Raw genomic sequence first — 21,734 nt, forward strand, 5'->3', positions numbered from 1 at the left:
ATGTCTCCTTTAGAAAATCAAACACACAAAAAACTCAAAATAATTCTCCAACAATCCCATTCAGAAATTCACCCATGCAGCAATAACCATAAGGGGCAGAAGAAACCAGCACTTTCTCTTGCTTCTCAGATCTGAGGAAGCAATGTGGTACAATGCAAGAAGCACATCTTTTTTTTCATTATAAACAAATACACTGCAACACAAATCTGCAAGAATACTCACACTAACCTACAGCTTAGGGGACTGCATAGAATCACAGAATTGTAGGGGCTGCAGGGGGCCTCTGGAGATCATCTTGTCCAACTCTCTGCTAAAGCAGGTCCAGTAGAGTAGGTTGCCCAGGAAAGCGTGAGCAAACAACCTACTGTGATATAAGCCTTTGGAATAAAAAGCAAACCTGACGTAGAGATTGCCACCAATTTGCATCGCATCCAAACCAGAACAGGCTTCTCCAGAAGGGAAGCACTTCTCCCATCTACCTCCATTTACTAGCATTCAATACTGGCTTTATGCTGAAAATGACAACCTAGCTGTGTACATCAATTGCATAGTTAACAAAGTGTTACTTTTCTTTATAGGACACCTCTCAAGCTTATCATTTGGGGGAAAAAAAGGTGCTTTTATGCTTAGGGGGGAAATGGTGCTGGCTGCCTATGTAGCAATCACTGCCAGTATGAAAAATACTAGGAAGCGCAGAGCTTGTATTATCAATGACATTCAGAGGGGACAAAAGTACAGCCACGACCGCACTAGAACTGCTATTAATGCCTGTTTCTGGGAGAAGATGAAATCTGAATTATCTAGCAATGCCTTTGTATGATTACCACAGCTTTTATTTGCTTTTTAATGCAATTGCAATTCAGACTGTTTATCACAAGAAGCCCCAAGCTATGCTTTGCTGAATTTACAAACTAAAAAAGAAAGTCTGCACTGACAGTGTTGGCTTTGGTGCTCTTAGCTTCCCTCTCTGAACAAGGATTTCCTCCTCACCCTGCTCCTGTGTGTGCATCAACTCCTCACTGCATTCAAAGCAGAGAGCAGGAATTCAATCCTAATGAGACGGGAGAATGAGAGCTTTAGCTCGGTGTCACTGATGATTCCCATCACAATTAAAACCAGCATGAGAGGGAATAACAATACCACTCAGCTTTTCTGTCCTGGCACGTCACATGCTTGCCTCCAACGAGTGTGACCTTTAGGAGTCTGATTGCGTCATGTACCATCCATGTGAACATCTGATTTTGACCTTGTCAGCATCTTCTATTTCAGCCACCTTTCCTTTCTCAACTTCTCCCATTGTGGACTGTGCTGGCTATATTTTGGGAGACAGTATGAAAAGGCTAGCTAGTTTTAATGGCTTTTGTTATAAGCAGCCTAATTGCTTCTCCTGGGCAGTGTAGTTTCTCCTATGGATCCTTGGCTGAGTCATAGTTTCCAGCAGTGATGTAACTGTTCACATTACCCCAGAAGTGGAGACACAGAGAAACTAAAAAGAAAAGCAGAAATAACATCTACATCTAGTGCCACTTGCTGGCTTTTCACCCACTCTGTTCCTGCACGCTGGGCCAGTGGGAGTCATTGCTGCCAGTCGAGATGGGAGGCATGACCTGGAAGGATGTCATTGCAAAGGATCTGGCTCTGTGAGCTTAATGTGAAAGCAGACCTCCTGCACAGCAGAAGTGGCAGCAGTCTGTATAACAGTCAAGGAAAATTAAGAGGCAAACAACTGCCTGAATCTCATTTCCTGATGCTTCACCACCAGGCAGCTTGTATCTTTCTGAAGGCCTGATTGAAACAAGACCAAGAAGAAATCTGTTGTCAGTTGCTTTTGTGTTTTGGCTCAGCATTGAATTAAAAGTCAAGGAAGCAGGAGTAGAATACCCAAGAAAAGAGCTACTAAATGAGACACTTGTCAAACTAAGTTAATTTCTGTGCTACCCACTTTGACAGCACCTCTTTAATCACATACCAGAACAAGGAGATGATCGGTGCCACTGAATTAACTTCTAATTTCTTCTGAAATATTTAACACAGCATTGTATAACTCTGGCTGATAGGATATGACGGTGACCAGGCCTTTTGGAACATTATGTTGCTATGCTGAGAAGGCCTGAAAAAAAATATTTTTGGATGAAATGTCTGTGGTGGACTACATGGCTTTGAGGCAGTATTACTTCTCCGAGATAGAAAACATAGTAAGGAAACGAGCACAGAGGGCAGGGTAACAGCAGCTTAGGAGTGTTTTTCTTGGTTAGGTCCTTCCTGCCTAATTAAGCCATCAGGCCACTTCCAAATAGTCTGGTCTGTAAAGGCAGCTGATGCAGTTTCTTACTGCAGGTAACGTGTTGTGTAGGAGGTGCGTGGAATAAAGTTGCAAGTTTTTGTATTATTGCTTTATTTCCAGTTGCTTAAAATATCAGTGAATTGGTCAGACCGTAACACGTTCACTTTTTATATCGTAACTGTATCCACCCTGAGGAAGAAATGCTAAGCAATTAAAAATACGTGAACTACTCAGATTTGTCAGAGTTTAAGGACTCGTTTGGGGGTACATTTCAGCCCACACATTTTAATTTACTTGTCATGCTCATGTTAGGAATTTTGATAACTTTCTCGTAGATTTTACTGCAGATACGTTACTAGCTGCTCCAGCACTGTCTACCAGCTAGCGATTTGGGACAGATACTTCAAGAACAATCCATGGAGCACGCCCACAGAAATGCGCTCTCCCACACCCGCTAGCGAACAGCGTTTCCATTTCCCAGCAGAAGCCCTCCATACACAAGCACAGGAGGACCAGCCACAGACCACTGTAACCAAGGTACTGGGGGACTGCACTGACAGCTGGCTACTGGGGGGTGCTAGCAAACAGAAGGCTGTGATGGCAAAGAACAATCTGAACAGAAGAGAAAAAGGGGAAGGAAAAGAGAAAATGGAGATGTTCAACAGCAACAAAGGGAACGCTGCTATGTAGTCCCAAGGTCTAAATACCACCCCAAGAAATGGTGCTCTTTGTTTAAACCTGATAAAACATGATTTGGAGGCCTGAAATAGCTTCTGACCATAAAAAACTTTGCCCACCAGCAGTGAGAGGCTGCACATTCTCACACCATGAAAGAAAGTGAGAGGGGAAAGAGGATGAGAAGGAAAAAAGAATAATCATCTGCTGATTGCTCTGTTGTCAAATTTGAAATATAATCAGTCTGTGATGAGAGATGTCTCCCCTACTTACACGGCAGAAAGCCTACCTTGAAGCTTGACCTTAAGTCCTTCTCCAAAGCCTTTGAACCCATCTTGCTCCTGCATCATACTTCACCAATCATTTGCACAGCCATAAATAAGTACACGGAGCGCAGGAGGAACATGTCCTGAGAACTGAGCAGGGAGAACCCACCTGGGACCTGCCCATCAGCACTGGGAGAGGTGCTCAGGATATCTGCAAGGAGGCATTTCAATTCATTCTTTTCTGAAGGATAGTGAATGAAACCATCCATTAATCTAAAGGACTGAAGGTAATCGTACAAACACCGTGTTTTCTTGATGACTTTTATGTACTATAAGACAGCCAATAAGGACCCTGAAGGAAAAGAATATCAGAATAAATGGTAACCTAAAAAAAAAATTACCTGCAGTAAACATAATGCCATTTTACAGTGTGATTTGAGCTGCCTATAGAGAATGATTTGGTTCTTTCACAGATTCAAGCTGCTGTCCTCAGAGTGGCACAGCACTGCATTAGCACACTGCACCAGAAAACACTTGGTTTTGGGAAGAATTAATGTCCTGACAGCCACACCAAGCTCATGTACCAAAGACATCCCTGACTAATTTTTCAGGTGTAAAAACAGCAGTCTGTAATTCCCCCCCTTAGTTCCCTATTACAGCATCCATACTTTGGTGGCAGCTGACGCTTGTTTCTATGGCACAAGGCAGGGAACCACTGTAAGCTTAACCTCTTCCAGAGCATTAAGAAACCATCTGGAATTGTCTGTGTCACTGCTGAAGTTGCAATCAGCGAAACAAGCTGAGTTAAATGAACAGATCCCCATTCAGTCTGAATTCAGAAGCTGAGTCAGTCAGGGAAAGGACAGCCCTGACACCCATGATCTTCTTGAAAGGCAGTGCCAAGAGACAGTGTCTGCATGGCACAGAATTGGAGAGGGAGGGAATGCTGTCACACATGGAGGGCAACATTAGCTCCACCCTTTCCAGTTCTTGAGCTCTTCTTGCCTCTAGCATTGTTTGCTTGAAAAAATAATGAGAGAATTTTGCTTCCTGAATATACCCATGAGTCCCAATGCCATGCATTTAGTGAGCACTTTCATATGAAACAGCTTGCCTACATCTATTTTATTGTATTACCTTTCATCTTTTTTTGCTCTAAATGAGTCCTTGACATTTTTTGTAGTTGCCTGCAGATCCTAAAAGAAGTGCAGTCATTTCACAGTTTGTGAGTTATGTGTCTCTTGTGCAATACTAAATATTGCTGCTTTATAATGGGAAATCCTCTGTTCTCAACATTGCAAAACATGGTAGTGCAGAAGACATCTGATGAGGGTCCCTAATGAGATCTCATCCAGCTATGGGCTATTTCAAAAGAAATGAATTTCCCATGGAAGATTTGCTTCAGCACTTTCAGTCCCATGTCAGTGGAACTGCAATTGTGTGTGTAACATCGAAAACAGGCTGCCCCCAGAACTGCCTGTATCAGTAGAAAAAGCAGCAAGGTGCCACTGACTTTTCCCTTCTCCTTTCCTTCTTCCCCTTACTCCTATGTGTCATCCTAAAGGGCATCTCAGGCATGTTCAACAACGTGACACAACATCACTGGCCTGACATGTGACATCACTACAGGTGGTGTGACACAACAATTCATTAGCCCTGCCAACAGAATTCAAAGAGCTGGCTGCCAGGGAGCACGGAGGTGAGGCTGGAGAAACAGTTTGGAGAATTTTCTATATATAAGAACCTGCAAAGGACCTCGTGAAACAGGTAGAGAGGTGCTAAGTAAAATAGAGATGGGATTGAAATATACATGAGAGTAGAAATGAATTAAAAGAAAATGAGAGGTAGGGGAATAGTGGAGAAGCACTGAGGTGTGTCTCTAGTTTTAGGGGATCCAACATCTATTAAAAGCAAAACAAAGAGGAGGCATTTTCTCTTGGTATTGACCTTTCTGTCAAAGAGACTGCAAGTATTCGTGGGGAAGAAGCTGCTGGTATGACAGGCATACACTGACTCAGAGGGGAAAAAATGGAAAACAAGTCAGGAGACCAATATATAAAAACACAAAGGCAAAATAAAGTGTACACCTGAGAGAAAAAAGATAATTGTATTTGAAGTAGAATATCTATTTTATAACTTTTGCAGCCTGCACTTCTCAAAGGTCTGGTTTGGCTTCATTTTCTTTCCATTTTCACCACCTATTCAAAAACTGTTTATACGCCCAGCTCCAGCTATGGATGCTTATAGTGTGTATTAAGCTGACACAAATCAAAGGACACTTTGTCAAGCTTTTTACCGCAGTCTTGCAGAGCAGAAATGTCCGAGGCATCCTGGAAGGTTTGCTTTTTGCAAATGGGTTTCATTTCACTAAGACACTAACCAGCTGTAAGTATTCATGCATTCAAAGGGCAGAAACACCATTATCCTCTTCTCAGACCCATTTCATAGAATATCCCAAGTTGGAAAGGACTCACAAGGACCATCGAGTCCAAGTCCCAGCTCCACATGGGACCACCCAAATCCAAACCCTGTATGAGAGCACTGTCCAAATGCTCCTTGAGCTCCAGCAGCTCAGTGCCTTGCCCATTGCCCTGGGCAGCCTGTTCCATGCCCACCACCCTCTGGTGCAGATCCTTTCCCTGACCCCCACCTGACCCTTCCCTGATGCAGCTCCATGCTGTTCCCTCAGGCCCTGTTGCTGTCACCAGAGTGCAGAGATTGGCACCTGCCCTCAACTCCCTTCACAAGCCGTAAAAATTCCTGCATCAAGCCTTAAATCCTATTTAAACAGAACTGTATTCTTCAGATACAGGTTGATACATCAGTACTGACAGTATGGAACTACGCCTGAAGTACTTCTGATTCTCTTTATAAATTTCACGTTTCACATCATGGAAGCAACCATGACAATAGATCAACTGAAAAAGCAGCTGATTTGTTGTCATTGAAGAGATCTATCATTATATGTTACCGTGACTTTTTCAGATTCAATGGAAAACTAATAGCAGGGCACCATGGAAAACTTTCATCAGAGCTGTCCGCAGTTCTCTTTTTTCCTATCCTAAGTGAAACATAGGCTTTAAATTAATAGTAGGTGTTTATGCAGATAAATTAGAATTAATATACAGTTCCAGTAATTACTTTGGCTACTTACTTTTTTGGTCTTTGATTTCATCAATTAAAATGTAGCGCCATGTAGAGGTTGCAATGACAGTAAATTTGATAATAGTTTTATTTCATTCATTTCTATGCTGCAAACATATCCATGGGTTTATGGTTCTCTCTTTTAATTGTATTTCATAATTACCTTTATAGGTTTTTGCTTCACATCACCACCTGTCCTGTGGTCATGTCACTTTCAAGGTGGTATCTCAGGCTTTCACAACTTGGTAGATCATCTGTCGTCCTTGGCTACACGCTAACAGTATATTTCAAGAATATGACAAGCCACCTAATCGCAAGTTTACAAGAGAAGGTGATAGCGTTACAAAAAGAAAACGAGAGTTTTAGGAAATGGAAAGAGATCAAGTTAGAAAATCTCAAGTCATTTTGGGAAGGGAACAGGGATATGATCACAGCCTTCCAAGACAATAACAAGGCTGCCTGGAAAAAGAACATGACTCTCTGGAAAAAAACCATGACCTTTTGGAACAATGTCAGCATGCTACTAATGCGTGAAGAGGAAATCTGGGGAGAATACCTAGCCCAATGGAAAGCAGAGCTAGACCTTTGGAAGAGGGAACTGGACCTTTGGGAAGAAGAACTAGAATTCCCTGGAAAGTAAAAACATTCACAGAAGAAAACACAACAACTGTACTGGCCAGAAATCAAAGATGAGGCATTCACATGCTTAGAATGATTTCTGCCTTCTTACACTAATAAAGCCTTGACTGTTCTTTGAAATCATCTGCCTTTTATTTCCAAATTTGCTCTGTTGACCTTTTCCAGTCTCAGCTCATCGTCTCTGTTTTCTCTGATGAAACACCACCATTTAGCTGCCTGGTTCAAATTCACCAGCAGATGAATGAGGATGGGGAATCTAAAATCTAACTTCAACAAGGATATCTTAACCAACAAGATACAGAAAATTTCATGGTGTTAGAAGTACTCTTTCATTAAAACTTAATGAAAATGTGGAATACAATTAGTTGCCTTTTAGACTGAAAAATAAAATCAACTCAGAAAACTTTTGGATATAGTGGTATGATTGTTCTTGCACACAGGGAGGTTTGGGGCACCATTTGTTTCAAAAAGATAATAGAAACGTACATACCATCTTAGTCAAAGATGTATATAAGGGATGAAGTCTAGCAGATACTAGGAGATGGAAGGGCAGAGGGTACTACTCAGAAATAATTATGGTTTCACTACTCTGAGTTCCATGACAGCATTAATTCTCTAGAAATGATCAAAATGCCATTTAATTCATTCATTTTCAGGGAAAATACAGATATCCCACTATCATCTTCTAATGAAAATTCTAGAATAAGTAAAAAAGGCACAGAAGAGGAGACGGAGGGCAGGGTAGAAGAAAGCAAGCAAGCCAACATGATAAGCACATAAATGACAGGCAGAAAATTTCCATGGTAAAGCTGAGCTGCCTGATGAGAGTGCTTTGACCTCTACAGTGACTGAACACTCACAGCTTCATACAACTGCATTGCACATTCCCTTGAAAATATATTTTCAAAGTAGGAGTACAGCTGTCTAATTCTCCATCCTCATGCCCAAAATGAGTTCAGATAATGGAGCACTAACTAACTACAGTATGTAGTTTCCGAAGTGTTCATCACGGATACACAACAGCCCACCTTCTCTCATCTATATACTGTTTCACTTTGGGATAATTCCAGGAACTGTTGATTCCAGTGAGAAAGTAAACTTTTACTTTTTTTGTGTTTGTTCACTCGTGCTAGCCTGAGGTGATGCAGATGTCAAGCATAATGACTTAATCCAAAAGTTGCTCTGAAACCTCTGAGCTGATCAGCTGCCAAGAAAGCAACATTTTCAGGATCAGCAGGTCTTTGATGGGTACCAAAATATTTTTCCAGTAACATGATGTACAATACTTTAAAACCAACATTAGGAACATTAAATAACTTGTGCTGGGATCTTTGGAGGTCATCTGGCCCAGTCCTATGCTCAAAGCAGGGCCGGCTTCAAAATTAGATTTGCAGTAGAATTAGAACTTGAGACTCAGCAACTCAAGGAAGATTTCAAAGAAGTACCAAGAAGGGGATTTTCCAAGATCTGCATACACAATTGATCAAGTTTTGATTATGCTTGATTATGCTGAAACTTGCCCCGTGTTTATTGCACTGAAAAAAAAAGGAAGAAGAAGAAAAAAGAAAAGAAGGAGAAAAAAAGAAACCAAATGCACTAGTTTGCTTTAATGATACAAAAAGCTGCGTTTGTTGGTAGCTGTCCCACAGGAGACAAGCCCTCCCTTGGATGTTAACCATAAAAGACCAAGTGCTTCACACAAAACAGAGTGAAATTTCACGACAGGGCTTGAATCCAAACTTCTGTCTGGTCCATGTTTTTCTGATTTTAATCCACTTATCAGTTTGTCTAATTAGCTTTGTCACAGTGTATATTTCTGGTTCAAAGTAGTGACAATCTATCTTGAAGAAGATACAAAATCTATGCAGAAAAAAACTAAGATTGAGTCAGTAGCACGTAAACCCAGAAAACAAACAATATAAATTCAGGACAGCTAGAACATAAAATACAGGAAATTGAGTTGTGAAAGGAAAGGACAGTTTTGTTCACCTCTAGGCCAAAAAAAAAAAAACATTACAAATCCTAATTTGGAACTCTGGACATTCAAAACGACAAAGGACAAACAAAAGAAAACAAGCACCATAACTGAGAGTACCCAACATAAGAAGTTTTACAGTCAGATGTGGCATATTTTAGTAAGAGCTTTTCCTCCTACGAAACACATTCCAAACAATATAATTTGGTAGGCATTAGCAGCAATTGCTCTTGAAATCATTCCTTTTAGAAAGAAAATCAGTTTTTAACAGCTTTAGGTAGTGAAGGACCACATGTTTTGGTAAAAACGGAATGAAGTTAAGAGTCTACCTTTGTTTTTCCGGAATAAAACCCCAGTGATGTGACCTCATAATGGTGAATGCTGAGCAAGCTCCCCTGCACTCTAGAACCAGCTGCCATGGTTTCACATCTCCCCACCTGTAGGGTGCAACATTAGCTAGCAAAGAAAGCACAAGGGTCTTCAACAAAAAAGAAGCAGGTAAGTTACAATATGGAAAATATTTACTTATAACTTATTGCTGAATATTTGATTTCTAGGGAAAACCACTAAATCAGTCCACCAAGAGCAAACAGGATGCCAAATATCTAATATATTTTTAAAGCCTAATTATTGAAAACTGACAGGAGAAGGTGCTGAGAGACACTGAGCGCACAAAGGAACCTGCTGATCTCTTCATCCATCCTGGCTAAGGCCTAATGGGAAAAGGTCTCCTGGTATGTCTTCACAACAAAGTGTGCTCTGAAATGCAGTGGCAACATCGCAATGTCTGTGTGCTCAGCTAAGACTTTCCTGATGAATCTGCCTGCTGTTCACTCTCTCTTTCCAGAAACAGAGCTCATGGATATATCTGAGATGTTCACTGCTCATTGACAAAGGCAGATTTTCCTCGCAGCCGCTATGCCATATATTACTTAAATAATAAGTGACGCATTGTTTCTTATCCTTTGCAAACTGTATATCACTGGAGGTGTTTGTTCCACTTTCTAACACAAAAAGAAGTAGCAGATGCATAAATTATATGGGATTGCACCTCCATATTACCATACTATTACAGCAAACCAAACTTTTGTGTATCTACAAACACATGCAGAACAGATACATTTTTTTCCTGAAAAAAAAAATACAAAGCAAGTGTAAACACATTCACATTTTCTTACAGAACATAAATTATTGCAGAAACACTGTTCTTCCCTTTGTATTACACACGTTAATATTAAGCTAGAAGCACAGATTTAAACAGCACAAGTATTTGCATTAGTTACAATTTCCTTTCGAAGTTCAGGCACACACTGGGCAGCAGCTGCTCTACAAATCTGCCTATGCAAATGGCAGCACAGTTGTCAGCTAACAAAGTAAAGAGTTTGTGATGAAATACTACAAGGCTCATCCCCCCACATGATTGCAATTGACTAGTGATTATGAATGCTAAGCTGTAAGACCAGCTCCTTTTAAGTATATCACACTGGATTCTGAAAATAGAGGCACCCAAACCATTTGTCACTTTGGAAAATCATTCACTGTTAATTTTTAATAACCTGATTCATACCGCACTTATGGAATGACTTGATTAGTTTTATCTGATAGTGTCTTAATGTAACGTAACTTAATTACAGCCCATGGAATTTACACCCAATGCTGCATGCTTTTGTATTCCTTGAGTTTGTTGGCTAACCAAAGAGTCTCTGCACAAATGCCTTCCCTGTTTCTCTGGGAGAAGCAGCCAGCACCTGCACAGCAGCACACTTTTGCCTGAAGAGTTCCTTCTTTTACCCTGCCAGATCCAAGGATCCAGTTTCTACAGCCAGTTAAAACCAAAGGAAAGAAACCAGAAAGAATACGAAAAGGATGGTAGAAATAAAACAAAGTATTAAGATACCTGCTTTGTACTGTTTGAGAAGACAGAGTAAGAGCTTCCAAGCAAACTTGTCCAACTTCCACAAGGAGCAGCTTTACCAGATTTTGAAGGAAGAGCAAAGGGACTTCAAGAAGGAAATCAAAGCCTTCTGCAAAGCAAATAAGAATTTCCACAATGAGGTAAGAGCCTTTCAAAAGGAGAGCAAAGCCTTATGGAAGGAAATCAACACCTTCCAGGAAAATAACAAAGCTGTCAAAGAAGAGATCAAGAATGTTTTAGAACAGAGCAAGGACTTCTTACAAAAGATTAGAGTCATCCAGATGAAAAAAAATGTTTTCCAGAAACAAGTTGGTAACATTCAGGAAAAGCTTGAAGAATTCTGGAATAAAATGAAGGTTGCTGAGGATTTGATCCAGGTTCTTGATGAAAAGAATAAGGCTGTCCAGGAAGTGGTCAAGGCTTTCCTAAAACAGAATCAAAATATCCAGGAAAAGAATAAAGCAATGTATGAGAAGAACAAAGTCCTGCAGGGAAAGAATAAAGCTATGCAGGAAAAGAACAGGGCTTCCTGGAAGGACCATAAAGTTCTCTGGAAGAAGGACAAGATCTTCTGGGACGAAGAGATGGCCATCTCAAGCAGCAAACTCATCCTCTGGGAAGAATTCATAGCTTTCAAGGAGAATGACTGGAAAATTCAAAAAGAAAAAGAAGCGTTGGGGGATGTGGTGGAAGCCCTGCAGTATGAGAAATTTTCCCGCTTGAAAAATGTTTATATTCTTGCAAGAGAGGAGAAACTACCTGAAACAGAAGAGGAAAATCTTTGAGACAAGCACAGACCAGCTGTGGGCACTGGAAGTGAAGCCTCAGAGCAAATCAGGCAGATCTGAAACACGACTTCACTTTCAGTCAGAACGCAGATGGGCTTTAATTCTTTCACCCTAAAATATTGTTTTAGCTTCATGTTTTCTTTTAATGTGTTTGCTCTATTTTATTCTGATTTATTTATCATTTCTCTTTGCTTGACTTACAGGCTTTAGCAATCAAAATTATTAACTGCAGTTCTCGCAGTGCTCCAGTGAGGAGTGATGGTGAATTAATTATGCACAGATGGTTCCATTTCTGAGGATCCCACTGCCTAAGTTAAAGCCGTAGTCTATTATCTACTGTTATTCACAACTGCATTTGCACTTTTTAAGATTTCCATCTTATGACCTTCAGCAAGACTTGAGTGAATATTTCTGAAGTTCAGTTTAAAATGAAAATGAAGTTGTCACTAGTTGTTTCCTTAACCAATCATTAAAAAACATTTCAAAATGTCCAAACCATCTCAAAGCCATGGATTTGTAAGCAGTATTTTTAATGCTAATCTAGTTCAGTTCAATAATTGTAAAGCGAGTACATTAGCTGTACCTTCCACTATATCACTTGTTTGAATCAATGCATTCATAGTTGCATCAATGCGACCACCCAGCCTTCTGTTTCTGAAGCCAAAATAGGACATTATACAGAGAGGCAGCATACAGCTATGGCTGGCACACTTACTGGATGAGGTTGACTATGCACTATCTGGATTCAATCATACCTCTTTATTTTCACTCTGTAAAAAGCAATACTAATGATGTAGCTGCTTCAGCAACACCAGTAACAAATCAATAAAGCGATCATTTCACAATGCTAAAATCTTTTCTTCTGTAGAGCTGAAAAATATGTATCAGAAAGGAATCGACTGATTTTGATTCATGAATTTTCTGAGAACAGGAAAAGGAGTTATTTCACAAGTGTGATCACTCATACATGTCATGTCTCCTTCTCATTACGATTCTCAAGCTGCTGCCTACCTATGACACTTAGTAAAACAAATGCAAGTTCCTGTAATAATTCTGAAATATGGCCATCTTATAATCAAAACATAATTCCTATGGGGGTAGGTCAGTATATAAAAAGGAATTGCTAAGAAATGCTCTCTTACCAATATGAGTTTTCAAAATAAGTCTTAAAGTGACTTATCTCAGAGAGAGAATCATTACTGGAAACTGCCTGTTTCACATATTTCTTGGCCACGAGGACATCATTAGCATGATTAAAGGAAATCTTTCACCCTCTCAAATATATTTAGCAGAAAATTTCTCATACTAGTCCCAACATATACTTTGACAGTACTACTTATTAAGGACACAGCTGTAACCTTCAGACTAAAAGCGTAGCTTTTATAGAACATCAGCCAAAATCAAGCAATGATTTTCCTTATCTCTTCAGAATCATTATTTACTACAAAGACAAGAAAAATAAAGCCCAAAGGAATTTAATAGTGGTGGGAATTTCATTAATGTTGATTACGAACAAGGAGAGAAGATGGTTTTGATATAGGGGGTTATAAACTAGACAATCAAGAAGGACTTGGAAACAAGGCCACAAGTAAACAAGGTTGCCAGAACTGGCCTGGAGAACAAGAGTAGTAAAGGACATTTAGTAAACAATACACAGGACATGAGTTCTGATTTGACTGGCAATCAGAAAAAGCCTGCTTGATTTCTCAGACATATTGACAGGCAAGCTGGGAACTGTGAACTCATCTGTAGGACGGGAAGTGGAAAGAGGAGCTGGGGGACAGGGGTATCACTTCTTTGCTCATGGAACTGCCTTTTGGGTATCCCAAGGCTGGCACATTTTGTTGTGATGTGTCCTGGAAATTTTTGTCATTTGCGTCATACTACATTTTCTCCTGGACTGTAATTCAGTTTGATAGAGGAAAACAGACCAGCTGAGACTTGACATGTTGTAGCAGTTAACAGATATTTGCATATTTGCCAATAGTTTAGTCAAACAAACCTCACTGGCAACAGACTATGGAAATGGCAAAAGCAAAAAAGATAAAAAGCTCTCTCTCGTGTACAGAAATGAAATCAGATTCTCTTAAGTAGTTGGATCCCTCTGGAGAGTCTCCATGTTTAGATACACAAGAAAGCAAGTATTGTTGTTTGAGTGCAGAGCGTAAGCTCTCCTTTATTGTCTTTTCTTTAATCTTTAATCTTTATTTTAAGTCTATCCTATAGACTTAATTCATTATTCCAATGGAAGGGAAAAAAGCAAGTAAATGTTCAGACTCTTTCCATTCATCTCTCACAGATCTGTGTCCCTGAAACATAGCATCAGGGAATCCACCAAAGGTGCAAGTACGTCCCTTCAACACTCATGGCTGTCTTCCCAGGAAAGAAGGGGCCATCAGCAACTGCCCAGCCAGTTGCACCTAGGCCATGCTGATGTAATTAGGAAGACTGCCTGCCTCAGGAGATGCTCCAGGCATGAGCACTGCCTGTCCCTGTGTGCACGTGCAGGTGACACACTGTCCAGCCCATGTCACTGCTGCCACGCTCATGTGGACTGAAACAGTCCCAGGAAACCCTTCAATGAGTGAGTGGGCTCTTCTGTAGGGAATATCCATTCCAAAATGGCTGGACATTCAGCTCCAGGTACATCCATGTTAGATAGAAACAGGTCTCGAAGCATAAACCAACAGATGTATTCTCACTTTGGATAGGACAAGAAGTAATTACCTGTAAAACTATTGTTCAGCTCAGAAGTTCAGTGAGAAAGGTCCGTGAAAAGCCCAGATCCAGTAAATTGGCTCAGCTCCACAAGCTTTGATAGCATACCGCTAATTTACTCTGTCCCAGAAGAAATCTTGCTCCATGCCAGTCTAGGAACATGGTGATAAAGCTGAACTTTTCTAAATTTTCTCCATTAATATTCCTCAATGAAGTAAGTCAGTAATTAAGTCTAGCATATTATCTATCAACTGTAGCTTAGGCATTCAAATCTCTACTCATAAGAAAAACATACTGGCCACTGAGATGGCCCTGAAATGAACTGCACGTTAGAAGGATACAAAGACGTAAATTATTTCAGAAGTTCTTCCCCTTTCTAGGAACAAATTATGTAGACATACTAAAGCTAAAGCATCTTTTGCAGCGAAAATGTGCCGTTAGAAAAACTGCCTTTTTTCTTAGCCTAACGGATTTGTCCTTTAATCCCTCTCAGCTCTTGACCCCCGCTCAGATTTACATGTTCTTAAATGGGGTGCAGAGCAGCTAGATACAGCAAGTAGCAGGGGAGCAACGGGGGATCCAAAGATTGTGTCTGGTTGCAGTATACAGATACTGCAATTAGGGAGGAAAAACAAATAAACAAACAAACAAAAAAAAAAAAAACCACAAAGACCAAAACCGATTTCGTTGCTTGAAACTTGAATATAACTGGATTTGAAGAGCATGTCACTGCAGATTTTACGATCCTGTCACCACCATGTTGTTTCCAAAGACAATCAGTATCATTAGGCAAATCCTGCATGAAGCTGAGATGCTCCTAGAAGATGCTAACCATTCTCAGCTCTAATAACAGTAGCAGCTCTCCAAACAAGGTGATTGGTCTCTTAAGCTGCAAAAGCCAGAATCTCAAGTGACTGTAGGATAACAATGTCACTTTTATATGGCTTAATCTCAGCTATATAATTAAATCGGTACACAAGTTGTAAAATAATTAAAAATGAGCCACAGTGAAGTCTGCTATAAATGTTTGTGCTTCAGTGCTAATTGCTGCCTTTATAAATACTATATAGCAGCTTCTCCTCTAGTGTAACTCCAGTGAATATATATAGTTGCACTAGGGATAAATTATACTTAACAACCTTTGCATGGTCAAACAAAATAATATTGCCATGGAGTGATTAAAAATGGTCTGATGTCTATAGTTGCTGCCCTGAAGCAAAAAGAAACAAGGTTAATACAGAAGGTGCAGATGTGATTACACTAACACTGTAGAACTCTTGGTAGATATCTCTCCACCCTGGTAATGCAAGTGTGAACTTCACAGCACTGATCTACAGCTTAAAGAGCACCAGATCTGCCCAGGAATAGGGGTTTGGCACGTAGAAGAGCCATATAACATTTGTTAAAGAGCCGTATGAAGAAGCATCATTTCTTAACCCACACTGAGCTTTACTATCATATCTTCTTTATGCTTATTTATCAGTAAACTTAGTCCATAAACAGTTTCCATTGATTATTTTCTTTTCTTTCACATTTTCCTTCCACTGAGTATCGCAGAACGGAATCTGTGCTGCTCTGTCCATTGAACAAGTGAGCCCTGAAGCCTTTTGGATTAATTACTCTGTTTTCTATTTTCTGTTCCTAGGCTTCCCTTATTACTTCACATATTGGCATTGGTTTCCAATTGCTTTCTTCCCTCTACTTTGCCGTCCTCTTTCCGTCTCTTCCCTCGTCCCCAAATTTTTAAGCCAGGAAAAACCCTTCAGTAGAAGTAACTCCCGTTGTGGCACAGCTCTGGTGTTTCGTTACCTACAACTCTTTTTCTTTTAGTTCTGTGACAATTTGGCTGTGTCATCATGTGAAAAAATATATATATAAATATATATAAATAAAAGATCTAAAATGAAAGTAAAAATGGAAAAAAATCTTAGAGATAAGAAGGCTTTTTTGTAGTTTTATTTTTGTTGTTGCTTCCACAGTAGTATTTTAAAATCAATAGACTTTGTTTTGCTCCATTTCTATGAGTTGAACATGGTGTAGTTGTCAAAGATAAGAAACTACTCTGGGAGACAAGATGTCTGAGAGGTCACAAGAATAGTTCTTTGTCACTTGAAGAAAAGGTAAAGGCAACTTTGAAGGAGTAGAAACCAAAACAACAAGAGATCTGTGCCTTTCACTGGATGCCTACCAAACCCTCAGCAAGCTTTATCTTGTTTTGATGTCTCAATCCCAATTTGAGATTTTGACAGATGCTCACTTTGCTGAGGACGCATCTCATTTCCAGGCACTACCCAGACAGGAAATGGCCCCTAGTCTGCTTCTCCACCCTGCTCATGATCCCATCACAGAGCCATAGCTGAAGGGACTGCCTCCAGCTGCCTCTCCTGCCAGAGCAAAAGGTGTATCCGCTTCATCTCAGGTAAGTTCCTAGGCACACATTGGTTCCACTTTAAATGGACAGCTCTGTTTTCTGTCTTTGGCTTCCCTCCCACCCCACCACTGGCACTCCTCCCGGCACATGGGGAGTCCTCATCACTACAGTCCTCATCACTACAGCTAACTGAATAATTCAAAACAAATGAATGTGCTGATTAGTAGTAATTTTCCTGAAGTTTTCAAATGGTGAAAGCATCACCTCATGAGTTCATGGAGGAGCCAAGGCTCTAGAGATAATCAGCTTCTTCAAAGGAAGAAGTCTCAGTGTGAGGTTTCTGTCATCACAGCTCTGGAGAGCAGAAAGTACCAAACTTTGGTTTCACCTTTTCACACACACAAATCTGTTCCAGGCATCCCATGAAAAAACAAGCTGAGCTCAATGCTCACACCTCCAGAGGACTTCAGCAACAACTGCATGAATTGCACTAACTCTACAGATTAAATTTCTCTACAGATATTCAGAGCTGGTCAAGACATCCAGCAGTGCCTGGCACTGGCACCTGCAGCATGGCAAACAGAGAGCAAGACCTCAGAATCCATCAGGAATGTGGCAATAATGGAGAATCTAGAGATTAGTTTCAAAGCAGTTCAGATTATACTTCCAAGTGCATGCATCACACATGCTGAATTTCTTTGAAATTCTGGTATAAAGGAGCTTATGCCAGGTGTATACAAAGCAACACAAGATGTGTATTACTGTCTATGATTTGATACAGATATGTTGTACATACCTTCCCCCTTCAAAATTCTTTGTTGTTTCTTTGACTAAACGTGAGAAGCATTGGGCTATTAGAATTTAAGATGATGTTTGAGGTTCACAGACATGACTCAGGTTCCAGAGATACGAGGACCACAGAAAATGAGCAGGTTATGACTTGGGGCTGCATCATCCACTTCAACCAATACAAGGTGTTTGTTGCTGTTCTTTCACTGCCTAACCTGCGGCTGAACCACTGTAAAATTATGCTTTTATCTATTTATTTATTTATGTTAGGACCACCCATCAAAAAATAATATGGACAAGATACTATTTTTCCCGTGGGAAAGGTTGATAGCCAGTGCAAACATAATTGTTGCAATCAAGGAATTTTTAGTAAATCCTGAACATGTTGCAAACACAATAGTTTTGTCTCTAGATAACTACTTTTCCATAAAGCACTGACCTCAGTATTCTCAATTACTTTTCTGAAATAAGCACATTTTATTTACTGGTACATGCTTTATCCTTCTTTCCAGCTGCAAATCTTCTGCAGGATGCTGGAACAAATATATACTTGCATCATTGTGACTTCAGCAAGAAGCTAAATGAGCCCATTATGGCTACCATGTGCTTGCCAAGCCACTTACACTTGTTTACTAGGGTACATAGTGACTTACTGTGGCTCAGTAGAAGATTACCCCTCATTACATCATGCATCAGTTTATAGCTAAATTATTGTTCTCATAGTACAAGTCTCATGTATTATTCAAATTCTAACCAGTGCATTAACTCTGCCACTCAGCCAAGATTACAGCTAAAAATAGACAGTACATGTCCTACTTCAGAACGTGTTTAACATTACTACCAAAGGCATCTCAGATTTCACATGTGCTCACATTTCACATCCTTGACCTTCAAGAGAATTTGAAGAGTAAGAGCCAGTTGTAAATAATTAAGGGAAGAGTAAATGAAAGCCTGTAGGTTCTGGCCACATTGTGAACTTTTGCATAATGATATAGAGCAGAGGAGGTAGTTACATTTGTTTGAATGTTTTGTATTTAATTGCTTAGGAATAATACAACGCATTGACAGGAATAACCCTATTCCTCATGTAGTTAGGCCAAAAGTAGAACAGTGAATTTAAAACTTTTCTAGCTTCATAGTAAGAAGTTCTGTTTGAACTTCAGTGTACCCCCTTCCTTGGCCTGGAAAAGTCTTACTTCAGATACTGTGAGTCAGCACAGAAAGACCTGAGGGAATCTTAGCCTTTCCCCTCTTATTTCCTATCAGTATTGTTGCAAGTACTCCTTTGTCCTACCACACAGACACATGAGGCTTTCCTCACCTGTTTCCCCCTGCTCTAATTGAAATCAACACAGAAAAGTTAAGAGCCGCTAAAGCCTCAGTAACAGTCAAAGGTCATCCAGTGCAAAGCTAGTTCTGTTTGCAACCCAGTCTAAATTCTGAACCACAATATTCTCTAAATACAGTTCAAAGGAAAGTATGAACAGAGAGAGCTGGACAAAATACAGGAAAGGACAGCCAGAATATACTTCCCAACCATTTCTGAAGGGAGGGACACATTTTCCCAATTCATTGCTTTTTCTACTAGCATCCTTCAAAATCACAGTTCAGCTTTTGGCACACATGCAATTGCATTCTGACATAGAGCACACATCAGAAAAACAGCCATTTTGTCATTTCAGATAAGTCTATAGTTCTTTTCTTCCCTTTTGAAAGGCTTGAGAAAAGTCTGTTAGTCTTCCCCCAAGGACTAAGGACTTGTATTTGATGTAAATGACCCACAGTAGGACCAGATTGCCCTAATGAGCTTTATTTAAGTAAGAATTAAGCCTTTAGTGTTTTAAATAAATGCTCATCTAGATACAGATTTAGTAAGAAATGGTTCATTAATCAACCTATTCAGTTTCCGGTTTAGACAGATTATTAGAGGTGCTCTTCTGAAGATGGAATTGGCCTGTGATCTGTTTATAATCCCTTTCAGAGTTCCTTTGTGTACATTTTCCCTTTTCATCCTACTTCCCTGTATTCTGAACATTCGGGCTAGAATTAATGAGGACTATCCCACAGTGCTTCAAAAGATCCCAAGGCCAAGAACTCCTGCCAAGGTTAAAGATTAAAAGGGAAAACAAATTCCATTGTATTTTCACCTTTACACGCCTTTTTTGCATGACTAATTTGCCAAGTTCCCTGCTGCATTCTTATTATAAAACTCAGGCTTTGCTGTCTATAATATTTATACTATTTAAATCACTATTTAAGTAGTAGAGAAAAGAAAGAGATAGAAGATACCCATATTGTATAGGTGTTGCCTTTTATAACATTTATTAAAATTTTTGTTAACAGAGCACTTTTCTCTTCATGAATGCTTCTGGTCTCTAAGGTTGCGTCCTTCTGAAATATGTTATCACATACATCTCTACTGAGAGAAAAGGATTTATTTTGGACACTTCATCTCATGGACAAGGTACACAGATGTACATCCTTCATGTATTCACCACGAAGTTGGTCACATCCTGAACCAGAACTTTCTTCTAGATGAGAACAAAGCCATTTTTGCTCCTCACAAATAAGGAAGGAGTTATATTTGATTGCAAATGACAACAATTGCACTACGGAGTCATTCCCAACACAAAACTTATTCAGAGTTTCCTGGAGCAATTCAGCGGCAGCCTTTGTCTCCTGTTGGGCATTTTCTTTCCTAGAATCTTGTTCCAGCTCTAGAGGAAGTCTTATTGAGCTTGCAGAAATGCATAACAGGAGAGCAAAGATCTAGTCAAAATTAGGTTTTATTGAATAACAAGACCGAGCGTCTAACTCGACAAGCAATACTGTCAAAGAGTCAAAGAAAGAGAATTGAAAGTTACGGGTGACTTTCATTTCTGTGTGTACAATCGGTTCTTGAAGATGTGAAGCGCAATCTCTGCAGTAATGTTTTGCACAAAGGATGTTGAGACAAGCTGACATGCACAAAGATTTATTTGTGCAGTCTGTAACTGATGGCATACATCAGCTCTGCTGCTGTCAGTGTCCTTCTTTAGGACCTTTTAGATCTATTTACCAAAGTGCTCCCTAGAAAGAGTGGAAACTGAAATACTGTTTGATAGAGTTTTATTACACTTGTAAAAGATTAGCTCATCCAAGAGGAAACTGAGTTGGATGGTGTTTATGGTTTTCTTTTGATTCTACTAAGGAAAATCTGGCAAAATTTTCTGGCAAAAAAACATGGTTATTTCTAAACAAAACAAAGGGTTATTTAAAATCTTAAGTGAAATAGGAAATCTCTTCTATTTTCAATACTGTAGTAATTCTTCTAAAAAGAATTTGATATTTTTGACACTTAGCATTGCAAGTATTGTAACTTCACATTTTAGTTACACTGAAATCAGGGTAACTTGCTTATCTGTGCTGACAAATACACCTCAGAAACTGTCACCTCAGAAGTGGAAAAATAAGAGTTAAATTTGATTAATGCTGAGAGGAATCTCCAGAGTCCGGAAGCCTTCACTATCTCTACCCTGCCCCAGCAAAACCATTTTTCTTGCCTTTGTAGATCTATAAATCAAAGAGTAGAAGTTCTTAATAAATAACCCGCACATCAATTTAAGTGGTCCACCACCCAAAAAGGTCAAAATGGCAAAAAAAAATTAACAAGAAGCAGCTGCTCTTGCACCTGTAAGAAACAGAAGAGCTCTCAGCAGCATTTTCCACTTACTGGGGCAGACAAGCAGACTAAGTGATAAATACATTAGAAATTAATTGTAGAATTTATCATGGAGGTAGCAGAGCCTTCAAAGCAGTACCTTACACAGATAAGGACAGAGCACTTAGCAGACCTTTAAAAACCACTAATGAAATGGCTGGCTGCCCACGGCAGGAGGGGCTCCATTGCTCTCAGTTGTTGGGAAGCAACAACCCAAAGATGCATATACAACCCAAAGCTTTGCTTTCATCCGCTGCCCCGCCAGCTGTTTTATTGGCACCACACTCTGAAATTCCATTACGCTTGTTGTCTGCTCTGAAATGTGATCAGGGATAAGCTCTTCAACTGCTTGAAATAAAAATCTATTTTGCAGTCCATCTCCAGAGTCGCACAGAGCACACCTGGGCAGGAGGGTTTCCAAGAACCAGGCACAGTGGGAGGAGCAAGAGCCATGGAGCACAGCCAGCTGT

At 39.9% G+C, this 21,734-nt stretch overlaps 1 protein-coding gene and 1 long non-coding RNA gene across 4 annotated transcripts; both read left to right on the forward strand.

The window, feature by feature from the left end:
- Positions 4,906–7,128, forward strand: LOC110405963. The gene is made up of 2 exons (XR_002443185.1): positions 4,906–4,992; positions 6,541–7,128. It is a non-coding gene; the product is annotated as an uncharacterized LOC110405963 (long non-coding RNA).
- Positions 9,384–12,488, forward strand: LOC110405887 (coiled-coil domain-containing protein 70-like). Of its 3 annotated transcripts, XR_002443166.1 has the most exons (3): positions 9,384–9,481; positions 10,783–11,038; positions 11,890–12,488. XR_002443166.1 is itself a non-coding variant. In XM_021411703.1 (2 exons), the coding sequence occupies exon 2, from the start codon at positions 10,850–10,852 to the stop codon at positions 11,681–11,683; it is 834 nt and encodes a 277-aa protein (XP_021267378.1). In that variant the 5' UTR covers positions 9,384–9,481; positions 10,783–10,849; the 3' UTR covers positions 11,684–11,871. The 3 variants fall into 3 exon arrangements, 1 of the variants encoding a protein (XP_021267378.1); XR_002443167.1 differs by lacking the exon at positions 10,783–11,038; XM_021411703.1 differs by lacking the exon at positions 11,890–12,488 and having other exon boundaries at positions 10,783–11,871.

The sequence above is a fragment of the Numida meleagris genome, chromosome 13 (genome assembly GCF_002078875.1).
Source record: "Numida meleagris isolate 19003 breed g44 Domestic line chromosome 13, NumMel1.0, whole genome shotgun sequence".
NCBI lineage: Eukaryota > Metazoa > Chordata > Aves > Galliformes > Numididae > Numida > Numida meleagris.